The 17,286-nt window shown below is 36.3% G+C and overlaps 1 protein-coding gene across 1 annotated transcript; it reads left to right on the top strand.

Annotated features, from left to right (window-relative positions):
- The first annotated feature begins 833 nt into the window (after positions 1 to 833).
- Positions 834 to 14,383, top strand: tomm70a (translocase of outer mitochondrial membrane 70 homolog A (S. cerevisiae)). The gene is made up of 12 exons (XM_056246354.1): positions 834 to 1,123; positions 3,874 to 4,047; positions 4,134 to 4,260; positions 4,887 to 4,996; positions 5,099 to 5,247; positions 5,545 to 5,752; positions 11,718 to 11,852; positions 12,590 to 12,697; positions 12,908 to 13,024; positions 13,136 to 13,233; positions 13,326 to 13,448; positions 13,675 to 14,383. Exons 1-12 carry the CDS (start codon positions 887 to 889, stop codon positions 13,826 to 13,828), a joined length of 1,740 nt encoding a protein of 579 aa, XP_056102329.1. The 5' UTR covers positions 834 to 886; the 3' UTR covers positions 13,829 to 14,383.
- Positions 14,384 to 17,286: the final 2,903 nt, after the last annotated feature.

Genomic DNA, 17,286 nt, shown 5'->3' with positions numbered 1-17,286 from the left:
CAATAGGAGTATATTAAAAAAAAACTACCAAGCTTTGGATGGACTGCCAATAAGGAGGCACAAAATATGTGATTATATAAATAATATGTTTATATAATACAATTATTATAATACTTACTTATTTGTCTGTGTTTATCAATACAATTGTAGATGTATATTTATAATATACATCTACAATTGCATTGATAAACAGACAAATAAGTATTAAGCAGGGCACATATCAGTTAAATAAATAAATATTTATAAAGAAAATTAGGCCTTCATATATTTGAAGAAAATAATTTTTAAAAAAAGAAAGAAAGAAAGAAAGAAAGAAAGAAAGAAAGAAAGAAAGAAAGAAAGGGCCTCTTTATTCGAGACCATGCAAGCTTTTATTATTCCAACACATTTATGGGCCTTTTTAATTTTCATACATTCCAATGATGGAAAGTAATTACAAATAAAGTCTCTTTTGAATACAGAAAAGGTTTAATATTCATACATTTATGAATGAAAAATTTGCACATAATCAAAATTAGGCTACATTAATAAAAAATGCTTTTTTTATCATCCAACAGCATTTCAAACATAATAGCCTATGTTTCCTAGCAAAAGTGGGCAGTGAATGAATCTTTGTCTCCAACCAATAAGAAAATATTTGAAAACACACATGAAAAAAGAAGAAGAAGACGACCAGTTGTCTGTGTCAACTTGACAGAAAATACAGGCATTAAGAAGAAGATCATTGTGGATAAAAATCTGTACAGTCCTCCAGTATCCCATGATACCACCTGCTCCGCGCGGTGACCTCGCAAGTAGCTTCTGTAAAGGAGGTGGATCGTTGTTGCGCACGCACGCAAGTGAGTGTGTGAGTTTGCGCGTTAGCTGAGTGAGTGCTGCTGCGTGGATGATGGCTGCGTCGAAGCCCGTAGAGCCTCAGTCCGGGAGTGGGCTCCCCCGCTGGCAGCTGGCACTCCTAGTAGGGACACCGATCGTCCTAGGCGTCGGAGCTGTTTACCTGTGGAACCGAAGTCGCAGCAAGGGAAAGCAAGGGAAAAAGAATGGAGAGAGGAAAACTCCCGAAGGAAGCGCTAGCCCTGTCCAGGGCCAGCACGGTGCGACTAACCCAGAGCTGGAGAACATGGTAATGTCCCCAATTATAAAGCCTAACTGGTCTTTTTCTCTTAATAGACAACATTTATATATGTGGACCTGTCATTTTGCCCGTATATATTTTCTTGACACCATAACATTACTGCACTCCCAGTCAAGGACACCGCTTGACAAACTAGCCCGTCTTAGCGAATGTGCAATAGCCAGCTAGCTTCCAAACGTGAGCTCCTAAACAACATATGTGATCAAAATCTGTTCAGTCTGGCTGCTAGGGTAGTCAAATGCCCTTGGTTTGATAACCCTGATGCGGAATATATTTTGATCATACGCCTAAATGTCGCGGTATTATATTAAATTCTGGTGGTGTGTGCTGTATGCGAGGGCGGGGAGATGGTCAGACTGAGGCAATGCCACATGTGATAGTTTCCTTGTTAACTATTAGTCTTTTATCTGTTACTTTTATTGCACTTCGTGTTGACACAAAGTGCCAACAACATTTGCCGACAACTAGTTTAACAACATTTTAAACGTAAAAATGTTGTCGAACATGGACCTGTATGCTTATAGATTGTAAGGTATAGTATTCAGTTACATAGTCAGGGTCGAGCTCTGGAGTTCATCTCTGTTCGCAAGAAGAAAAAAACGGTGTTTGATTTGTGAGTGGACTGTTTGACTTGATTCTTTTTTGTCAAAGTAGTTTTTAATCATACTACATATCAGTGTGATTAAAAATTCTTATCCATTAATCTCGAATGACTGGAAAGGTCATGGACAGTCAGTAGTCAAAAGTGTGGGAACCCTGGGTTACCTCTAATGACACATGCATGAATTACTCACATAAATGTATGCATTTAGCAATATTAAATATGACTAGGCCAGTGGAAATTGCTCAAGTTGCAGCTATGGAACATATATGTTATATTTATGTGCATGGTAAGAGTTCTATATAATACTACATGAACTGTGATGCAGCAGCTGCATTTATAGGGGTCCTATTATTCCATTTTACGAAGTCTTGATTTTATTTTAGGGGTGTACTAGAATAGGTTTTCTTGCTTGGTTGTTCAAAAACCACATTATTTTTCTCATATTTTACATTATCGCAGCACCTCTCTTCCCAGTCTCTCTCAAACGCTCGGTTTAGTTCCTGTTTCGATAAAGCCCCTCCTTCGGAAATACGAAATGTGCTCTGATTGGTTAGATTGCCCTGTGTGTTGTTATTGGCACCGCTTAGAGCGTGTGCTGGAAATGCCATTTTGCTAATGTTTGTGAACACGTTTCAGAGTGGTAAGTTCCTAATGATCGGTGAACAGTCTTACAAAAGCGAGAGCACCGTAGCTAAACACTACATCAACACTGTAATGTTAGCTAGCAGGCTAGCAGGGCCAAACAGCTTTGCCCTTTGTTTACATCGTAGCAACAGCATAAAAGTTATTATTGGAATTGTTAACTGAAAACACAACAAATAATAAAACATATTCACAGGTTGTGATCCATAGTCAACTGATTACCCCTACAAAATAGGACCCATTTAATCTATTACAGGCTTGCTCTGACAAACAAAATCAAATAAGTAGAGCATGTGTCTCCAGCTTCCAGCCCTCATCCCTACAAATGTAGCAAAATTAACTTGGTATCATAATACATAATAGATGAAATTCAGAGACCTCTTATTTATTATACTCTCAGATTAATAGATGCAGGGCTCTTGCCTCTTTCAGTATATGTCAGTTCATTTTTCTATAGTTTTAAGGACATTTTGGCTGGATGCTTTGCTGTTAGAATGTTTAGGATGTTTTAGTATTTGTTAACTTTGAGCTTTTAAAATATAATATAATAAGAAATATTTAATATTTACTTAACGTAAAAAATATTGAACCCACAGCACATACTATCAAGTTGGAGTTCCTGGAAACGCATAGTTCCTTCCATTAACATATACTTTGCAATATGGGAATGCATATACTCATTTTGTACTATTTATGATATAATTAAGACTTCATTCTCAATAGGGAGCTCACCTCTCTGTTTGTAAGATCTGGGGATTAGACAGACAGAAAGATGCGGAGTGGGGGATTTGTCCAGGGCTAGACAGAGGGAGGAGTCTTATGCAGAGATTTGGGTTTTTATGCAATTTTTGGAGGGTTATTTGTAGACAAGTTGATCTTTGAGAAGGTGAAATGGTTGTAAGGTTTAATTTTCATTTATTTAATTTAGGCCTATATAGGAACTACAGGAACATCAACATGGAAAAAAAGACTTGGTGCTTTCATTTGTAGATTAGGAAAATACATGCTTTAGATGCACACAGAATCACCATGTAAAGCTTACTGTTGCAATACCTGCTAATCTCAGTGGCTTCTTTAACATTGACTGAGCTTGTGGCACAGAATTTGGCAAACACAACTAAGTGAATTTTTATATGTTGATCTGTTTGCTGATGTATCATATCATGTCAGATTTGAGACATTCTTGTATGTAGCATGCCTTCTGAAAAATGAATTGCATCTTTTTGTTTAACCAGCATATACAATTTTCACATTTTCTAATGACAGTGGTATACATTTGTGTTGAAAGTTACCATGTATGTTAATTGAAAAGTGCTCTAGTAGTTAATTTCGGTTCTGGATTAAATGAAAAAGCTTTTTCACAAAGTATTTCACTACCAATAGAGCAGATCATATTACACTACGATAGAGCATGCAGTTTTGTTCTTATCATATGTTCTATTCATCATGCAATCTTAATAATTACTTTTAAAATAATTGTCTGCCTATCCAGAGTCCCCTTGACAGAGCACAATCTGCGAAGAATAAGGGCAACAAATACTTCAAGGCTGGCAAATATGAGCAGGCCATCCAGTGCTACACAGAAGCCATCAGCCTATGTCCCAAAGAACAGAAAGGAGATCTGTCCACCTTCTACCAGAATAGAGCTGCAGCCTACGAGCAACAGGTTTGTCTGTCAGATCATCATTTGTAGCATCATCACAAAGTTTTACACGTCTGAACGATTTCTTTTTGTTTGTTTTTGTGTTTCAGATGAAATGGACAGAAGTGATACAGGATTGCTCTCAGGCAGTCGAGCTGAATCCTTGCTATGTAAAAGCCCTTTTTAGGCGTGCCAAAGCACTGGAAAAACTGGATAATAAGAGGGAATGCCTAGAAGGTTAGCGTTATTTCTAGTTTGATTTTAATTGTGTTTCTGTTGTTTGTTTTTAATTTTACTCGAATTTTTGCTTTGTGTGGTAGATTTTAATTTTAAAGTCATATATGACGTGTTTCATCCTTTTATATTTCTAGGTTGTTTTTAGAACCTTATGTTTCTAAACAACCTGTTCTCACAATCACTGCTATTGGCCATTAAATCAAGTTGTCATTAATTACCATCAATTGTTTTAATTCAAAAAGAACATTTACTTGCACCTTCATAATGCGATTATAATGGGAGTTTGGCAATTTTGCGATTTAAACTTTACCTCATGTAAACGCAATACTTCGATCAAACTAATGTGATTAAGTCTGTAATCATAGTAACCATATTCACATTAAATTATGTGGCCGGTAACATGCATTCTGTATGCCTATATGAGTGTGGTATAACCATACTTATTTGCGAATAATAAAAATTGCAGTGAAGAGGTCTGCTCGTGTCATGTAAACATCTTAAGACCTTACTCTGATTTTTTAGAAATAATCACATTATTGGTGCACATGTAAACTTAGTCATTGACTACATTCTGTTCTCTGGCATAACATGTGTTTCAGTCAAATATATGTTTCTACTTATTGTAGATGTGACTGCAGTATGTATTCTGGAGGTTTTCCAGAACCAGCAGAGTATGCTACTTGCAGACAAGGTGCTGAAACAGCTGGGGAAAGAAAAGGCCAAAGAGAAATACAAGGTGGGAATATGATGGAAAGGTACAGATCTTAGACTTAAATGTAAACTGTATTACATGTTTATATAATCTACCTTATTTTTATTTATTTTTTGCTTTTCTCAGAACCGGGAGCCTCTTATGCCATCTCCTCAGTTTATCAAGTCCTACTTCAGCTCCTTTACTGATGACATCATTTCACAGCCCCTACAGAAAGGTGAAAAGAAGGATGAGGATAAAGACAAAGAGGGTGAGGCTTCAGAGGTCACAGGAAGGTGAGAGCTGAGGGTATTATATTTTGCCAATACAAACTGAGATTTGTAAATTCACTGTTTGTGCTTTTGTTGACAGTGCTTCCTTTTGTTGCTTTTAAATCCTAAATGTTTAGAGTGTCTTATTGTTACATTATTAGAAATACAGTCACAACTAAGTATAAGTCACTTTCATTCACTTTACTCAGTATAAACTTTTTATTTCTATAATAACTAAAAAACAAGTTTTATTATTTTCATTTGTTCCAAATTTGAATCAAAAAAACATTTCCTAAATTAAAAAAATAAATGTTTCCTCAGCTCAGGCTACCTAAAGGCTAAGCAGTATATGGAGGAGGAAAACTATGATAAGATCATCAGTGAGTGCACAAAGGAGATTGAGTCTGGAGGCAGGTACACAGCTGAAGCTCTTCTGCTGAGAGCCACCTTCTACCTGCTGATTGGCAACGCTACAGCCGCACAGCCTGATCTTGACCGTGTCATTAACATGGAGAATGCCAGTGTCAAGGTAACAGATTATAGCAAGGATGTGATTTTTCTGTATGACTCACAAATTGTGTAAACTAGGGATGGGACGATCACCGGTTTCACGATAAAATATAGTGACGGTTAGTATTATCGTTTAAAATTTAATTATCATTAAAAGCATGTTTGATCATCGCGATTTTAATAACTCACTGTAAATCCTGTCCAGCCAGCAACAGTCTGACGCAGGCGCGCAATGTTTTGTTTTTTTATTCGAGAAGGAATGGCGGAAGGTAGTGACTGTGCTCGGGAGATTTTTCAGCCTTTTAAGAGGACCAAATCTGAGGTGTGGTCATATTTTGGCTTTTAGCATATAAGTCCTGAGGGAAACTTGATCGAGGATGGTCACCCCGTCTGCCGAAGCAAAAGTCGCTGCAATAGAAACACTTCTAATCTGCCGAGTCGCCTTGTGTGAACATCACCCACTGTTGTATAGCGAACGCAAGGCAAGTTAACTTTGACCTCGATACCAAAAGGTCTGGGAAACAATTGGGCACAAAATATTGTTTTGAGTTGAAATATTTTGTCACTCACTTGAAATAGACGTGATGCTTCCGCGAAGAAAAGTTCGCAGCAAGTGGCTATGAGCCAAAGACGAACGAACAACTTCTTTTTTTAAGGGATAGTAATTAGAGCTGGGTTTCGATTCAAATTTCAAGAATCGATTCGATTCCGATTCTCAAGATCTTGAATCGATTATCATTATTCGATTCGATCCGATCCGATCTGATCCGATTTTCGAGATTTAGATAAGTGTTTTTGTTTTTTCCAGCTGTTACCTGAATTACAGGACTGTAGTTATGCAACATATTGATACTATTATAGACATTTAACTGCTTGTTTTGAACTTCATGCATGTGTATTGAATGTTAAACAAGTTCATAATGATAACAAACAAGACTATTTATTATCGTGGTGATGTAGCTAGCCTACAGAGGCTTCGCACAGACAGTGAATGAGAGAGATCGACAGAGCGCGTGCGGATTACCTGCGTCTGTCTTTGAAGTCATATGTATTCGTGAAAAAGGTTGCCGTGTCAAAGGAAAGCGAAATATTTGTCGTATCATCCTTTTAACGTTCACGTCACGGGTATTTACCATAAATGCGCGTCAGGAGCAGCCCTGGTCAGCATTCCACTGCGCGAGGAAGCCGCGGGGAAATAAAATCAGCGAGTCACGCATTGAATCAATGCCATATTGGTCTCTAATAAGAGAAGCATTAGCTTCAGCGTTACCCATGCGACGCATTGCTGCTCAGCTGAGCCTTGAAAAGTGGAACTCAAAGTTAAAAATAATTAACACCTTGTTTCATTACATCTCTTTTAATGAATCAGCTTTTTTGAACGTGTTCGTTGAATGAACGAATGACTCACTTAAAGCCCGTTGTTGTAACAGTGTGCGCGCTGAGTGAAAGCCTTTCAATGCGCATACAGGGATCTCCCAGTCGCGGCAAGTTAAAGTTTACGGGGAAAATGTAAGCCTATTATTAAATCGATCCTCTGAGTTACGGATCGATCTTTAGAAATTAATATGAAAATCGATTCACAATTGGTGAATCGATTTTTTCAACACAGCCCTAATAGTAATGCATAGATTCATTGTACACTTATTACACCGATTTTATTTTTACCACATAATTACGGGGACATATTGAATTGATAATGAGATTAATGTTTTAAATCTTACCTGTTTATAAATTCATTTTGTACAGCGTACAAAACAATCGTCCAGACAAGATGATCACATCAATATTATCAAACTCTGTAAACAATAAATCAACTCTGATTTCATTTTCAATACAATCAAAAACGGGAGACGCAAGACGGCAAGTAAGAGTGCGCGTCCGTTGTGATACATGGATATCCGCTGTGTAATAATGCGTTGCTATTGACGACGGTCATTATAAAGAAGGAAATGCCACAGAATGTAATCTTGCTTAAAAAACTGCATAGAGCTGCTTGTTTTATTTGTTGTTTGTTGATTTTCAAATATAAAACTTGTTGAAATGTTTTCAGTGTGAGCATCAGTTCTTTTTGAAAATTTTGAACACTTTCATCTCATTTTAACAAAACCATGATAATATTGATAATCATGATAATTTTGGAAATTTTCATACCGTCCCATCCCTGTGTATCTGTGAAATCTGTGAAAAACATTCATGTTTTGTCCCGCTCCCGCCCGCAAAAAAGTATAAACAGATTTGTTTTCTGTACCTCCATGAAATACTTTCAAATTAGCCTACATGTGTCACCACAACCTACACATCAGCATAAATGCTCCCAATAAATAATTTGTTATTAAAGTACAAGTATTAACATTCACAAACCACTGTTAATTTAAAGACCCACTCCGATGAAAATAATGTTTTTCTAGGTGTTAACATGTTCTTGTGGCATTTTTCTTATGTTAGAGGACATATCTTTAGAAAAATAGGCTCAAAGTTGTATTTCTGAGTATTTCTACATTCAAATGGCTGTGAATCAGTAGCAGACGCAAAAATGCCGTTTGAAATAGACTGGAGTTGTGACGTAGTAACTCCACTGGGCGGGGCCACAAGCTCATACTGTGCTCTATAAGTAAACTTGATTCTGCAGCACTATGATTTATTCTTTGTGTGATAGCTATGAAAACTTCAAAAAGGTTAATCTGACTAAATGTTTGGAGCATGTCCACAAACATATTTATTTACTAACATGTTATTAGGAGTTATTGGCCTGAAATAGTCAATTCAAGAGATTACAAAAACAATAACGTTACCATTCTGATACATCCACTTGTAGACGACTAGATCTATGTACGTTCCTCGTCCGAGCTGGCATCTGGCTCAAAACTGTACGGCTGGATAGCTCCAATATTGTTCTCCATTTTTGTTGCACCGGTATTGACAGGTTGGGGATGTAAGCTAGCGGGAGAGACAGAGCTCTCAGCAATGGGGAGGGGGAGGGTCGTCCCCGTGCCTCCGTGCCAACGGCTCCGCCCACAACGCAGAGGCGAATTTCTAATGAGCTACTGCCGCTCTGCTGAAGCGAAGTCCCAGAAAACGGCACAGGTTTTGTGATTTTGGCTAAAAATGGCATAATCATAATTTAAAGACCACTGGGAATGTTTAAAAATAGCTAAAAAATATGATCGGAGTGGGACTTTAACATAAAAGCAAGCAGACTACTACTGTGTGCATGGTTTGGCATGACAGAATGCGCTCAGTGCGCTCCTTTAATAATTCCTAAAAAGCTGACATCTCAGTTCATCGCGATCTCACAAATCTGTTATTATCAATCAAATCTGTTATTATCAATGAAGCTGACTGCACAGTGAATCTTTCATAATATCTACACTTTGTTTGTTATAATCAGAGGATTTGCTAGCATGCAGAATTCAGTACTGAACAAAAAGTCAAGAAATCAACACGTATGTCTGTGATTGTCTACATTGTTTAATGCTGCAAATATGTTATAAATAGAAACTCTGGCCTGTAAATCATTTCTATTTTGTTTTAGTTGTTCTTGTTGCTTGTGTACAACAGATGAATAACAATTTATTCGTTTTTAGATGTTTTATTTATAGTTATTTCTATTTTTCCGCAACCCACAATACCTTAACACCTGCACTCGGCACTCTGTTACGTTGGGTCCCGTGGTAGTCCCGTAGGAGTGCAGGTCTAAATGCGCTTCTAACAGCGCTGCACGTGCTTCCGGCGCCATCTGCTGGACACTATTAGCACGTTAGCCAGGGTTCAAAGTAGGGTTGTGCCGATGGACGATGTCATCGTTCATCGTGATGGCTGACCGACATCACGATGGAGAGCTTTACCACAAACACATTTACTCACTATTGGTATTTTTTTTTAAAAAGTCAAGAAATCAATTTGAAATACCAATAGTGAGTAAATGTGTTTGTGGTAAAGCCGCGGATCAGTTGCGCACTGTAAACGCAGCATATGTGAAAGCACTAGCGCGTGCTGCTCCTGTACCGCATACACACTGCACACGGAGTAGTATGTGTGAAACGGGCGTAACACGTCAAGTCTTTTGAAATACCAGAAGTTGAAGAACCAGAAGTTATCAGAAACTTTTATTTTAAAAAAAAGTTGCCAGCATTGCGATTCTCTTTGTACACATATAGACTCATTAATAGACGTATTCACGTTTAAACACAATTTAAACAATGTATTATTCAATGATTACTTCTATATAGGTTATAAATTAAGTTGCTCAAGCAAGTGGTATAATATTTAACCATGTACTTTTAATTTCACATTTTATTATTAAACATTTTAAATTAAAACTTAAAATTGACAAAAACATCAGACTCATACCTTTTCTTTTGCATAATTTAAATCTTTATACAATAAATCTTGCATGTCACTAAAAACTTGTTTTTCCACCTCCACGAATGAAACGTGTCGTTTATTATGTCCTTGTTGAAGTAAATTGTATTTTTCCTTGGTTTAACCGGTCTTAAAGTAAAATGACTGTGAAAAAAAAAGTAGTATTTAATTAAATGCATTTATGGTGAGATTACTACATTTTATTTAATTAAATGCATTTATGATGAAATTCATTGTCACGTCACTCTGTGTTTATTTTGACCGACAATATCATCGTCCATCGCAATGTTTTACTCTAAACATCGTCAACTGCCAATTTAGGGGACATCGCCCAACCCTAGTTCAAAGCCCAAATACGAGTTCAAGTTGGTGTTGAAACTGTGTAATTTGCCAGTTGCCCGATCATCAAATCACAACGGTTGTGATGTAGTTATATAAATATATAGTCTGATGCACTGCATGCTTCAGAGTACTGTAACAGCACTGTTTCCAGTTTACAAATGTTACTCTGAAAGGTTTGCGTGTTTGAGTCGCTTATAATTTGCATTTGGGAATGCAACGTTCGTTATGAGAATTGTTTAGAAATCTGTTGTTGTCAACAAAGAGAAGCAATAAGGTGTCCCTGCAGTTTTACGCTAAAAATAAAAGATCAAAGGTTTAACATTTGAAAGCAAAGAAATTGACAACCATAAATGTTAGTATTGTAATTTTACTGTTCTGTAAAATAAAATAATAATAACTATTGTTATTATTAATAATAATAACAATTCCATTATTACTTTTATTATAATATATTATATTGTTATGATTATTAAATAAAAAAAAAATTTTTTTTAAGTTCAATACTTTAAAAATATTTTTTTATTTGATAAACATTTTTTCATAATATTAATTGCATGGCGGGCCAGGTTTTCCTTCTTTTTTGTCTTTAGTCACATGCCTGCAAGAGTTGAGATGCCGTCTCTCGCCATTTTTTATCAGTTACCAAATTACAGATTAAATGTAAATTAAAAATGAATATACTATGTATAATCAGATTTACCTGTCTCTAACTATCCTGCAACAATTGTAGGTTTATATCTAATAACCCCAAAAGATTATCAGAGATTAAAACATTTTGTTGACATTTACGTTAAGGGAATTTGTAGTATGTCTTTCAGGGGGTCTTAAAAAGTATTAAAAGTTAATAAACCATTTTGGAGAAAATTAAGGCCCTTAAAGGAGAACTCTGGTCAATTTTAACATTGAGCTAATTTTTTTGTAAATTTGGAGTGCTATCAGTACAGAGAACAACGAACCTGCGAACGTTCAACATTCACATTAATGTCCAAAATAAACCCTACAAAACGAAAGTAAAGCGGCAGCCCCCCACGGACGACTGCCGTACAAACGTAATCAAAACAACATAAAGTCCAGGCCTGGTCCTCTCTCGTCCTTCACTGTCTTCACTTCTCCTTTTATCATTTCGGAGCTCCTCCGTGGGACTCGCGCCAGGTGTGGCGGCGCAGGTGACGCTCATTATCACTTGCGCCACCACCCTCGCTCTGTTCCCACAGCTCTCGCCCTGCTTGCCTCTCTTATTGATCCTATTAGTGTTAACGCATCTTTGTGATGTGTTTCAGTTACGTGCTAATGCGCTCATTAAACGTGGAAGCATGTACATGCAGCAGCAGCAGCCCCAGCACTCCACGCAGGATTTCAACATGGCTGCAGAAATTGACCCCCGTAATGCTGATGTCTACCATCACAGGGGACAGGTATGACAACGTCACATACATGTTGAAATGTTCACCTAAAGACATGCTGAAAACCAAGCCCTTCTGTTGAATGCTCATGGAATTAATATATGAGATTTCCATTTTCAATTGAGCCGGTTTCCAGCTGTAATCTTCATCTACAGTTTTTAGAGAATCAGGATTCATTGTCTGGCTGCATGTCTCAGTTGGTGTGTGTTAATAGCAACTCGTATCCATGCTGAGTTCATGACCTGCTGTGCCCCTCATTTCATCTAGCAGAAATGTTTGCAAAAATAGTCAGTAGATGGGAAATCCCCTGATAAAGTGTGCATTTTGGTTGGTTTCTGTTTGTAATATTATTAAGATGGCCTTCACCAATTTAAGAACCTTTTTACCTCGTTTTGAGGGAACAAGATGTTGCTCATTCAGTGACCTTAGCTGGCAGGAGGGAGCATACATTTGTAGTAGTGGGCGGGGGGCTGTTCTAGTGGTAGTCAGCGTTAGAACTTTAAACTTGATTCTGGCCCCAACTGGGAGCCAGTGGAGTGAGATGAGGAGTGTAACGTGGGTTCTCTGAGGCTCAAATGGAATATCATTGATGTCCATTTACTTAAGTACTTGCGTACAATTTTCTTTTCTTTTTTCTGCAACATTCCCTTACAACTGTGTTAGGAACAACAATTAGCAACATTCCCCAACAATTAATGGCAACAAACTTTATGTATGGATAACCAATTGGGAATATTTTCACTTCTCAGTTGAAGATTCTGCTGGATCAGGTGGAGGAGGCTGTGGGAGATTTTGATGAGTGTATAAAACTTCGACCAGACTCTGCACTCGCCCAGGCCCAGAAGTGCTTTGCATTGGTAAGTACCACGAGTGGGTACTGTTTACACATTAAATCCTGTGCTCTGGCACTGTTTGTGGGGACATTTGAATAAGATAATAAATGGTATCATGATGGCTTTATGGGTGTTGTGTACTGCTGTTGACTTTCAACCAGAACAACCTAATATGAGAAATTCTTAAGTTAACTGTAAAAGTGGTATAAACTTAACTTTTTTTTTGTCTCGTAGTACCGACAGGCATACACTGGAAACAACCCATCCCAGGTTCAGAAAGCCATGGATGGCTTTGAGGATGTCATTAGGAGGTTTCTAAAGTGTGCTGAGGGCTATGCTTTGTATGCACAGGTACTTTTCATATTGATGGCATAAAACCATAAAATTGTATCTGATCAGTTTACTTCATATCTTTAACTATAATGTTTTTTTTTTTTTTTTTTTTTTTTACTTTTGTGATAGGCACTAACTGACCAGCAACAGTTTGGTAAGGCTGATGAAATGTATGATAAATGTATTGAACTAGAGCCTGACAACGCCACGACATATGTCCACAAAGGGTTCGTTTTATCCTTTTTTGTATTTAAAGAATGTTAATCTATAAGTTAAGTTCAACAAAGAAAATACTTATCAGTTGTGTTTCTGTTTGCAGTCTGTTGCAGCTTCAATGGAAACAAGATTTGGAAATGGGGCTTGAACTCATTAGCAAAGCCATTGAAATTGACAATAAATGCGACTTTGCTTATGAAACAATGGGAACCATTGAAGTCCAAAGGTTTGTGATGCCCAAAATGTTACATTGTGTCACTAAAATATTTTTTCTATACCCCCCAAATTCCTAATGTGTGGGTCATTGATTATATTGAAAAGTTTGTGTAAGGGTTGATGGGTGTGAGGGTTGTAACCTTGTAATAAGTAAGGTTATGACACCAAATTTTAGTCCTTTTCAGTCCTTCTTGTTATAGTCCCTTTAAAAATATTATTTATTTATTTTCCCACAGAGGCAATCTGGACAAGGCTATAGACATGTTCAACAAGGCCATCAACCTGGCCAAGTCAGAGATGGAGATGGCCCATCTTTACTCCCTCTGTGATGCTGCTTATGCCCAGACGGAGGTGGCCAAGAAGTACGGGCTTAAGCCTCCCACGCTATAACTCTTGCTTCCTTTCTCCACTCTACTGCCGGGCCAGAGTACACATCTCATAAGTTTGATTTTTTTTTTTTTTTTTTTTTTTACTTCATCATAAAGATGATCATTGTCAATGAAAAGAAAGACCGAACATGTTCTGCTATCACGTGTTTACACCAATTTTGAAGACTGGAAGTTGGAGGAGCAGCAGAAGGAAACGAGAATGCAAAAACAAGCTTGTGAAAAAGACTGATGGCTGCTCTGTTAAAGATAAAATTATCACTGGCATAGTTCAAATCCTCCCTCATTGAGTATGGCTATATTATGATTTACAAACGGCGCTCATTTGTTCATGTTCAGCCTCCCCTGCCAATTGGTAATTATTTCTTTCTCTTTTTTTTCCTCCAAAACACTAGATTCACTAGGTTAAATCAGTGTATACCATCAGCAGGACTGCGTTATGTATTCATGGTTTGATGCTGTAATGTGCGTAAGCTTTGTCCTTTCACTGTCACATCCTAACAATCTTATTTGCGTTCTTTGTTGTATGGGAAATGCAGGATTAAAATTTTAGTTGAGATGTGTTTGTTTTAAATCTGTATGTCCTTGATGTGTCACTGCTGTGATTACACTGTTTTTGCAAGAAGGGTATTATATCAAGGGAAAGTTTGAAATTTGGCCATACAGTTTTATCTTGATTTTTTTTATTATTTTTAATTATATATTTTCTGTGCAGCAATGAGATTTCTCTTTAAAAAAATGTGTCAATACACATAAAGTAACATCCTAAAGATAATACTTTTCTGACACGCAAATTACACATTATTTAATTTACAAGAGAATATAACTAAAGTAATTTAAAACCTCCTTAGCCCTGTATGAGTAGTTTGGTCTGAAATCACCTTTCCCATCTTATTAAACTGAGGCACTAAAATGTTAAATGTTTAAAACAAAGCTGTGAGAAATGTAATGTTGCATTTGTGTGCAAAAACAAGAATGAGCCTACATTATGAACCGCCAAAATTACATTCCTCTCATTTTATCTTTAAAACTGCACATATCTGATTTTATTCCTCTGTGAAATAAAAATGTCATTGAGGGGTATTTTTGAAGAATGTCTCACTTCTTGAAAAATATCAATGCAAAAAAAAAAAAAAAAAAAAAAACACCTTACATTTAGCAACTAAGTTCCCCCTCCCTAGTCTTTTGTTTAAATTTTTCATTGATTTGTAAAATCTTGAGGTACTTTTAAAGTATGGCATGCCCTTAAATACATATATTATATTTGTGTCTACGGAGGGGAGTTTTATAGAATAACTAGTAGTAAATTGTATTTATATATATATATATATATATATATATATATATAAAATGAAACATTCACAGTTTAACCATTATTAATAAAAGGCAGTAAAAAGTGAAATATTGCAACCATGATTTCTTCACTTATCTACATTCATTCAGCCATCTTCTGCTTTAAGATGATTTCAATATCAAAACAACAAAATGGCTTTGCTGTCTTTATAGGGCTTGTCCTATGCCATTGGGGGGTGGGGGGGGCAATTAAATTGCCTATGCATGTACACATTAAGCATTGCCTAATATGTAAATGTTTACATGTTTGCTTATTTTCTTTTTCTTCAGCCTGATCAATTATTAATGGTTTTACCTACCAATATTGGTAGAACAAGTCATTCCAGTCATTCTGCTGCATGTTTGAAGATCACAAAACGATTGTTTTAAATTAAACTAATGCAAGCTAATTGGCACAACCTAAAGGTTTAAAATGAATTTGTTGTGCTGAATCTGTTGAAAGTTGCTGTGCAAAAAAAGATGCCTCAAGTAAAAAATAAGTAAGGGGAAGGGGGTTGGGGTAAATGTGATGTCGGTAAAGTTTACTTGTGTAATATTAATGTATGATACCCTAAAATAAAGAATCAAGTTGTCGACAGTTATTCATAAAGCCAGCATGCTTTCGTTTTTCGATGCAGATTTACATTTATTTATTATTTTGGAGATGCTTTTATCCAAAGTGAATTCGTTTTTTTTTTTAGATTTGTTATTTGTAACTATTTTTATTTAATGCTTATTACATTTGCTTAATAATTAAATGCACATTCCCAGGGACAGCAGATGAAAATGAGCTATTTTGGCTTAAACTGGTCACAATTATACATCAAAAATGTAAATGTGTATTGTCCTTAATTAATACATATAATTTTACATTTATTTTTTATATAATATAAATATGTATATACAAAATATGCACAAGCATATAGTGTTTAAAAGGTTTTTCTTTTCTTTCTTTTTTTGAGTGCAGGTGGCTGCGGTAGGCTACTGATATTAATCAGGTTTCTTAGAAATCACATATAACTTCTCCCAGTCTTCTTGTCACAAATAGAAATATACAAACAAATAGAGAAAATTAAAAGTGATATATGGGGGGATTACCTGATGCTCCTGTGCTTCATATACGATCTCTTTTGAGCTCTTTTCCGATAATCTGAGTCTTGGCAGGCGTGCTTCCTGTGAGGATGGCATGCCTAATGTGGCAAGCATTTATGCTTCAGTATTAATTTTTTTCCTGGAAAAAATCATCAAATGAGATCAGTAAATGAGCATTTGCATGAATCCTTGACATCAAAAGTAACAACATTCATGTAACAACGGTGGCCTTTAATTTAGAGCCGGTTTCAAAAACTGCTCAGACTTAGTCATCTAATTTTTTCTACAAGACTGGTCCTAACCTTTTTATGTCAGTTACATAAAAATGTTGTCTAATTTGCATTAGAACAGTAAGACTGATAACCTCTTATCTAACTAGTTGGTCAAACTATTAAGACAGATGCTATGCAAATGGGCCCTGTGTTATTCAGTAGTTTTGCTCAGGTTTTGCCAACATCTATCAACATATATCTTTTGACATTTGTTTGCGTGAAAGTGTAGAGGTTGGCAAGCATCTTCATATGATAGGTATAATAAAAAAAGTCAAAAGCACCCAAAGAGCCAGGATGATAGACTAACTGATGATAATGTCTTTACTTTGTTTTGGAGCATGAAGTTTTGATTAATCTTGGTTCAATTAGAATTAGACACTTCCTGTCACTAGGAGCTAGGCCCTTTTTGGTATCGTCATCAGAATTTGCTCTGAACAAGTGGTTTGGTGAATTAACAAAATGATAGGCTATCAGTTCTCAAGATTATTTTTTTGCAAAACTTTGTGTGGAAACAGACCATCTTGGACATAATGTTCTTCAACCAGGTGCTGAAGTCCTTGATCTCCTGGAGGAAATTGATATAATTTTATTGGACGCTGACCATTTTGTCTAGGCTACATGGAATTTCCCTGAATAATTAAAAAGTAGTATAAGAAAAAATAAAATAATTAATATTTTAGTGGAATAATATAGCTCCTATATCAAAATTATTCGTCTAATATAGGTTATTTTCCCCTCTAATAAAAATTTTATCCACCCAAAAAAG

Source organism: Rhinichthys klamathensis, unplaced genomic scaffold, assembly GCF_029890125.1.
Source record: "Rhinichthys klamathensis goyatoka isolate OS25496 unplaced genomic scaffold, OSU_Roscu_1.1 h1tg000036l_1, whole genome shotgun sequence".
NCBI classification, from domain to species: domain Eukaryota; kingdom Metazoa; phylum Chordata; class Actinopteri; order Cypriniformes; family Leuciscidae; genus Rhinichthys; species Rhinichthys klamathensis.
Note: the sequence above shows the minus strand (reverse complement) of the source record. Positions and strands in the feature narration are given on the sequence as shown.